This window comes from Otolemur garnettii, unplaced genomic scaffold (genome assembly GCF_000181295.1).
Source record: "Otolemur garnettii isolate 467f Iridium unplaced genomic scaffold, OtoGar3 scaffold00208, whole genome shotgun sequence".
Lineage (NCBI taxonomy): Eukaryota > Metazoa > Chordata > Mammalia > Primates > Galagidae > Otolemur > Otolemur garnettii.
The window spans coordinates 836790-845263 of NW_003852603.1; the positions used below are offsets into that span (position 1 = coordinate 836790).

An 8474-nucleotide genomic window follows, 5' to 3' on the forward strand; every position below is an offset into this window, starting at 1 on the left:
AGGCCCTCAGTCCTCAGTAAGGGGCCGGGTAGGATAAACCCGAGGCCCTCAGTCGTAAGGGGCCGGGTAGGATAAATCACTATCACCTCTTCCCCCAGGCTGTACTGTAACCACAATTAACAAATTCACTTTCACAAAACAAGCTGCAGTAAGATCACATACCAATTCCAAAACCTGCAAAAATAGCCACTGTTATAGAAATAATTTATACAAATAATCATAAAATGAGGATGTCTAAACTTAATCAAGTTTAGACCAACTAGACATTTCTAAATAACCTCTTTCTCTCTCTGACAGACACAAAGACACACACATACACTTGATCTCCCTCTCCCTCTCTTGCACTCTCTCATATACCGTCTCCATGTTTAAAATATAATAGTTTAAAACATGTTTAGTAAATATGTGTACTCTAAATCACTGTAGAGCATTTTTAAACTACTAGAATACACTTACAGAAGGAATTACACGTGTACTTTGTATAAGTGTATTATGCACCCTAAGACAATAGACCCTCCACAGTTGACCACCTGCCTGCCTTGACACCTCCTCCTTAGTTGACCTAATTTTCACAGACCAGACAAGCACCACATGTACGGATCAGCACAGTAGGCCTAGTTCCCTACAGTGACTACCTCCGCATGTTGACCAGTTTGTTCCAGTCCCTTGGGTGGTCAACTTACAGAAGTTCTACTATATGTACATGAAAAAAAAAAATAATTCATTTGCTTCACATTACTTGTCAAATTCCCCTAAAAGAGAGGAAAAAATTCCACATGCTGCAAACTCTAAGTGTCAGTCTAGCTGCCCCCTACCAGGGAGGCCCACCTGACTGTCCACCAAGAAACCAGAAACTGCCTTTCTTTCCAACCAGCCCCCACTTCCCTCCCTTGCCCCTCAGCCTTCTTTGTCCAACCCCCAACTCTTGGTCTTCCTCTCCTCTTCTTTAAAACAAAAACAAACAAAACATCTCTCTTCTGCAAGTCTGGGTTTATGGTGTCAGGTAAGGACTGGGATCTGAGCCAGGTCACACCTCAAGCAAGGAGTAAAAAAGTTTTAAAGATTTGATTAAAAGGAGACAAATTCCACACAGGTGAACAGGAACTGTGCTGTCTCCTTTTCATCTCTTCATTAGTTGAAGACAAGTCAACAGGTGACCCCTCCACACCCTCCTCACCCACTCACACCCCCAACACTCCCCCACCCCACTGAAGATCACCAACGTGGCCTCCCACACTGGCAACCCTCTCCAGTCCTGAGCCCCAGGCCCCTTGGTTGGCCACGCATTCTGTTCTCTTGGCCCTCTTTCTCCAGTGCTGGGTCCTCAGTTCCTACCTCCTTAAGTGTGGCTGTCAGTAACAGGAATGATTATAAAAATAAGAGCAGCTTGATAGATTGAAAGGTGACCACGTGGCTCGGCGCCCGTAGCACAATGGTTACAGTGCCAGCCACATACATCAAGGATGGCAGGTTCAAACCTGGCTCATGCCTGCTAAACAACAATGATGGCTGCAACAAAAATTAGCTGGGCCTTGTGGCAAGCTGAGGCAAGAGAATCGCTTAAACCCAAAGAGTTTGAGGTTGCTGTGAGCTGTGATGTCACTGCACTCTACCGAGGGTGACATAATGAGAGTCTGTCTCAAAAAAAAAAAAAAAAAAACATGACCAGACATACGGAGGTGTGAACACACTGGGTACATGACTGCATGGTACATCTCAGTGCTGATGCAGCGTTATTTCACAGTTCTCCAATGTTGTGGCCTCAGGACCCTTCTACACTCTTAAAAATTGCTGAGGAGCCCCAAAGAGTTTTGTTAACATCAGTTACATTTATCGATAGTTACCATAGTAGAAATTAAACCTGAGAAATCTTTGAAACCAAATGAAGAGCCCGCAGAGCCACAACGTCGCACGTCATGTTGCCCCTGGGAACTCCACTGTACCCTCGTGAGGGAATTGAAGTGGAAATGGCAAATAACATCTCGGCATTTCTGTAAAAACAGTTCTGACTTTATGAACCCCCTCAAGGAATCTCAGTGATCCCAGCTGTCCCTGGACTGCACAGGTAGAGTCACTGTTTTATGAAAAAGAACCTGAGCCTTAAATAGTGAAATCGCCTTGCCCAAGTCACTCAGGCCCAGCACTGTTAGAAATGTTACCTCATTCAATCACTAGCTCAGCCCCATGACTCTGTGACGATGTCCCTTTAACAGGTGAAGGCACAGGCACAGAGCTGCTAAGTGCCAAGGCCTGAGGCTAGGAAGCAGCAGATCTGGGATTCACGCCCTGCTCAGTCCAGCCCACCATGATGGCTGTGAGTGTGTCTATGCTGTTCAATCCGGTACTGCTGAACATTTGAATGTGTGACTAAGTAAAATTTTGATTTTATTCAATTGAACCTAAATGATCAGTATCTATCACACAGACCAGCACAGGGTTCTAGACATCAAAAGCCCAAATGCCCAGGCTTAATACAATAAATCCCTCACACACTGTGCCCACCTGCCTTCAAACTCATTCTTACAAAAAACTTCGGGTAGGCTTGGAGCCTGTTGCACAGTGGTTAAGAGGCCAGCCACATACCCCGAAGTTGGCGGGTTCGAACCCAGACTGGGCCTGTTAAAACAACGATGACAACTGCAACAAAAAAATAGCAGGGCATTGTGGTGGGCGCCTGTAGTCCCAGCTACTTGGGAGGCTGAGGCAAAAGAATCGCTTAAGCCCAAGAGCGTGAGGTTGCAGTGAGCTGTGACGCCACAGCACTGTACCAAGTGTGACTTAGTGAGACTGTGTCTCAAAAAAAAACTTCAGTCAGTCCAAAATCCCTGATAAACTCAACTTGTTCCTACCTCCCAGCCACCCTCCATCGGCTCTCATCTAAGTTCTCTGTATATTGTTAGGACTTTAGGAAGTCAAGGAAGGCAGACTGGAGTTCCACTCGGTGCCATGGCATCCTGGCTGTGGACTCTGGGCAGGCTGTGTTAGTCTGCGCCCCTGGTCCTACTCTGTAGAATCTGCTGGCAGTGCTAAGTTTCAAGGAGCACCAGCTAAGCACTTACTATTAATAGATACACTTTTAAGGTGGCTGGTAATACCCCTCCAGGGCTCACTTCAAACTCCACCTTCTTATCTAAGGGACCTGCAGAAGCCCAGGAGAGCACCTCCTCCAGCCTCCAGAATCCCCTAGAGCAGTGGTTCTCAACCTTCTTAATGCCTTGACCCTTTAATGCAGTTCCTCACGTTGTGGTGACCCCTAACCATAAAATTGTTTTGTTGGGTGTCTCCATCTCAATGGATATCCTACAGCTATTTCTTTTTGCTGGGTGTTTGTACCTTCTCTGACACTAGACCAGCATTTCCCTGAGGCCAACGTTTTCTGTCATCTGTGAGCCCCAAGGTAACAGTCACCACAAAGGGCTCTGTAGGGAACTGGAGCCAGCATTATTATCTGCTAGGTCTGTCTCTCCTCTTTAAATCCCAGATAAAAGGCCCTGGGTCATTCAGTTGGGAGGGGGAAATAGTTGCCTGGGTAAAGAAATGGGCGTGGCACCTGCTTCCCAGCTGATCTGGACAGACACTCCCTATTATCACAGACCTGAGGGGCTAAACATAAACTGTTTTCCCTTGGACAACAGTTGCTCTTAAAAAGATTATCAATATCAGTCAAAACACTACTGCATTTTTTTCTTCTTTTTTCTTCTTTTTTCTCCTTTTTCCTTTCTGAACTTAATATATAGGACACTAGATTCCACTTGAGAGGGGGAAGGGAAATGTTTATAAGCCACCAAGTCTATGGTGCTTTGTTACAGCAATCCAAAATGACTAAGTCATTATGTCCCAATCTGTAAAATGGCCTCTACCTGCTGAGATTGTTGCAAAGATTAAACTAAATTTCACACCAGTTGCTCAGGCCTGAGAGTCTGGCACAGAGCAAACTCTCAGTAAAGGTGGCAGCTATGATGCCTTTGCAACAATCACTCTTTCACATGTGAAATGACAACTTCTGCCCACAGATCCAAAAGCCCCAAGGCAGTAAAAACAAACTCAACGCTTCCTGGTCCAACTCAAGTACCCTGATTACAGCACGGCTTCTAGCTCTGAAATTCAGTCAAACTCAGTATCCCTCCACCTTCACCCCCAACCTCAAGAGCCTACTGCAATGCAGTCCTCATTTCCCAATCACTCCCAGGGCTTTTTTTGTCTGTCACCTGCTTGCCTTTTGCCTAAAGCTCCTCTGCTCTAAAAATTAATATTAAACAAATTTTAAACAACCTTCAGTTCTCCTAGACAACCAACTGAAACTGCTTTTTTTTTTTGAGACAGAGTCTCATTATGTCACCCTCGGCAGAGTGCTGTGGTATCACAGCTCACAGCAACCTCAAACTCTTAGGCTCAAGTGATTCTCTTGCCTCAGCCTCCCAGGTAGCTGGGACTACAGGAGCCCACCACAATGCCGGGCTATTTTTTGTTGTAGTTGTCATTGTTGGTTAGCAGGCCCAGGTTTGAACCTGTCAACTTCAGGGTATGTGGCTGGTGCTGTAACCACTGTGCCATTATGGGCACTGAGCCCCAACTGAAACTTCTTTCTCCTGTGCCAATGACTTTCTTAGGTAACTTTTTAAATGATGTAAACAAGTTTTTAATTGTTATTAATAAAACGAAGGAGAAAAGTAAAAATTCGAACAGTGAAAAGGAAAAGTAAAGCCTTCTATCTCTGCCTAACAGATTGATTAGACTCTTCTTTAGAGATACACTGTTAGGTTTCGCATATACAAAGCCTCATGTGTGTACATTTGTAAACGCACACACAACTCTACCCCCCTGTACTACCACACATGTATATGTGTGATTATCTTGCTTTTCACAACCCCTGGAACTCTTTGAAGATCAACTTACTCTAAGTGCTACAGAGCATTCTGCCAAACAACTTAGGTCATAATTTAACAAATTCTCCATCTTTGTATATTCAGGTCATTTATGAGTTTTCCTTGTTACAAACAATGATCTTTTCCTTGTTACAAACATCCATACACATCTTGGTAGGTAGATCTATACTCCATATCATAAAAATTAGAAATTAGAAAAATTTTTTAAAACAGAATATTGAAAATAAAACTAACAGACGGAGGGTTTATAGATTTCTAAGCTTGACAGCTACTGTCAAATTTCCCAGTATGAATGTTTCAAAAGTTCTGGCCCTTTTTGTTTCCATGACCAACACAGAGGTGTCTGTTTCACCATTCCTTCACCAGCCATTGATGCTTAGTTAATATTTACCAATCTCGTGGGTTTAAAAACCAAAAAAAAAAGCTTCTTATCATTATAATAATTTGACTGTCTTTCCTTATGAGCTAGTCAAGTATTTTTTGGTTGGTCGCTTTATCTCTGCCTACTTCACTGACAACTTTCTGGATCACTGACTCTCCTTGGAACTGCTCTTCGGAAGGTTACCAGTATCCTTGTCTCCAAGACCAAGGTCCTCGTCTTCCTCTCATCACCTTGGGGACATCTGAGCAACAAACAACACCTCTTTCAAGAGACTCTTCTCCTTCCTGTCATGACAACCGCTCTGCCAGTTCTCTACTCCCTGGAATTCTAAAGAGGGACATACCCCAAATCAATCCCTGGCTCCCTTTTCTTCTCAACTAACATTCTTTTATTTTCTTTTGGTGATCACTGCCCAGGCTAGAGCACAGTGGTGTCAGTGTCATCATAGCTCAAGCAACCTCAACTCCTGTGCTCAAGTGATTCCCCTGCCTCAGCGCCCTGAGCAACTGGGACTACAGGTGCACACCACCCCCGAGCTAATTTCTTTCTTCTTTTCTTTTTTAAAGATGGAATCTCTATGTTGCTTAAGACTATCTTGAACTCCCAGGCTCAACTATCCTCCTACCTCAGCCTCCCGAAGTATGAGGATGACAGGCACGAGCCACTGCATCCAGCATCACCTTACTCTTACACTGTTGACTACACGCAAAAGATTTCCAAAGTCAGTCCTCAAATTATCTGAGACCTAAAACCATGTTTTCAACTATCCACTGAACACCCCAAGCACAGAGAATAAATGTCCTTCCCACACTTCAGATAAGGAACAAGGAAAACAAGCTCATAGCACTACTTATGATGAGCACTGTGCTTAGATGTGACACTCAGGGCATCTCATAAAACTCCAACTCCAAGAGAGAATGCACTGACTTCATCAGACACCTTCCCTAACCTTGTCCACCTCCTTGAGCAGCAAACCTCAGTTAATGACTCTGTACTCCTCCCTTTATCCCTCCTTCCCATCCACTGAGCTACCAAATCCTGTCAATTCCGCCGTCTCATTTCCACCTCTGGCCCAGATCATTGCTTCCTTACCTCTTGCCACCAGAGTTCTCTGCACAGAGCACAAACGTCATCATATCAAACTACCTCCTCAAAACCCATGACCTCTGGACTTGTTTCCTGCCATTCCTCCATGTACCTTGGCGCCAGGCCTCAATTGGCAAAGCACCACTGACAGCACCCCTCCCAGCAGGCCTGCTATTTTACAAGAGTCATGCCAGTATAGAGCCCCTCCTGCACCAGACTGAGGGCTCCTGGCAGATGCCCCTCAGGACTCATGCACCTGTACCCCAGACGGCACACAGCACAATGCTGGGCATCTGGGAGATGCTTAATAAACACTGTCTAAAGTTATGAGATATAACTTTTTCACATGTGCTCACATTATTCCAAAGGAAAAGAACTTCCACATACATGTAAACTTCTACATACAAAGAAAAATCTTCTTAAATTATCTAAATGGCTTTAGGCTCTATTCACCTTCCATGATTGAACGTGCATGAAGACATAGATATTCTCTTAGTGTTCACACAAAAAAGTTAAACTCTTTCCCTAAATAACATTAGAAACAACAACAACAAAAAAAAAATCCTGAAAAGCATCTGTTTCTAAAAGCACTGATTTTCAGTGGTTACAAACCAAAGTCATGATTCCCTACCTGCCAACAGAAAAACACATCCAGATGAGTCGTACAAGGTTCTGGAAATATCCTGATTTTATAATTTTCTGATGCCCCAATTGGCTCTCAGAACCATCAAACATTGACCTCAACAAAGTTGATATGACTAAATGCCATGTGGTAAGTCAGCTGTCCTCCAATTAAGTTGATAAGTCAATAAAAACTGATGGCTTTGGCCAGGAGCAGTGGCTCGTGCCTGTAACTTTTCCAAAGTATCTTTTTAAACTGATTATAAAAATGTCATTGAAAAGGAAGCACAGAGTATTTTTCAGTTAATGAAGACAAAAATCATTCTTTGTAGAAATACATAACAAGATTAAATTCTGCGTTTATAGCCCTTCCTCTCTCTTAAATCAGCACGTTTCAAACACGTCCAAAGCATCCTTGACTTTTTTCTAGGAGTCAAAACTTTGTCAAAGTTTTCCCATCCATCCTTTAACCTAAAGTTAAGAACTGCTACGTCAAAGATCAAAACTGTCTCTCCTGAAGACATTAAAAGTAGCATGGTTAATAGTTAAGAGAACTTCTGAGCTGGCACAAAGGAGGGGCTAGACTGACAGCTCCTGGGGGGGCTCCTAACAACTCCCATGTCCACCCCAAGCTGTTTCACATCTTCATGGAAGTGATCCCTTGTTGCTTTTTAAAGGGGAAACAGGCAAACTTCAAGTCAATGGGATGGGGAGAGTTTATAGGAATCTTCTCCTTGGCCCTGTGAACTCTTTACCTCCAGGGCAACAAGAAAAGGCACAGCAAAACATCAGATCTCCAGGTTCCCCAGGAGGCCACAGCCAGCGGCCAGTGGCGAGAGGTCAGCCTGTGACACTTAAGTTCAGGCCGCCTTTGAGCGAAGCTGGAGACCCGCTCCCTCAGAGTGGGAGGGCGACGAGAAGGCGGGGCGCAGACGGCCCCACTCACCTGCGATTCAGGGGCCGGACTCTCACGGCCACCTTGACCGATGCCATTGCTCATCCCGGCCTGGCCCGCGTGGGCTCCCACCAGCCCAGAACCGAGTGGCCGCCTACGACTCTGGCTACTCGGCTCGCGGATCCCGCCTACTTCCCTCTCGCCCCCGCCCCTCTGCACTGAGCCGGACCTGGAGTTCCGCGGCTGCCCCACCTGCCAGGCTACTGAGCATGCCCAGAGCGGCCCCGGCCTGCGTGATCCGCGCGCCGGGGTTTGACGGAGGCCGCGCGGCGCGGTTGAGGCGGGGCTTCGGCGCCTGGGCGGGGCCTCTGGGCCTGGGCACCGCCTCCTGGGGGGGGTCACAGAGAGAGGAAGAGACAGTCCTGGGGCCTCGGTGAGTGCATGATTTCAGCGAAGCTACAACTACCCTCATCTCCGGAAAAACTCCAGAGGAGGGCATGCAGCAATTTAGGACCAGAACAAAGACTATGCTTAGGTTACCAATAACAGTTCTTCAGCTGTTTACAGAGACCTGAGTTTACCCAGGTGTGCATGAGTTAATTTT

The 8474-nt window shown here is 45.5% G+C and overlaps 1 protein-coding gene across 5 annotated transcripts in view; it reads right to left on the reverse strand.

The window, feature by feature from the left end:
• The window catches only part of KIF16B (kinesin family member 16B), a 307490-nt gene extending 299363 nt beyond the window's left edge, over positions 1-8127 (reverse strand). For 3 of the 5 annotated variants that reach the window (XM_023507799.1, XM_023507800.1, XM_023507795.1), the window contains exon 1: positions 7922-8127. In XM_023507799.1, the coding sequence (XP_023363567.1) occupies positions 7922-7968 (47 nt within the window). In that variant the 5' untranslated portion in view covers positions 7969-8127. Of the gene's footprint in view, positions 1-6360; positions 6504-7921 lie in introns of those variants that run through there. The other 2 variants (XM_023507797.1, XM_023507796.1) reach the window with 2 other exon arrangements.
• Between the last annotated feature and the right edge of the window lie 347 nt (positions 8128-8474).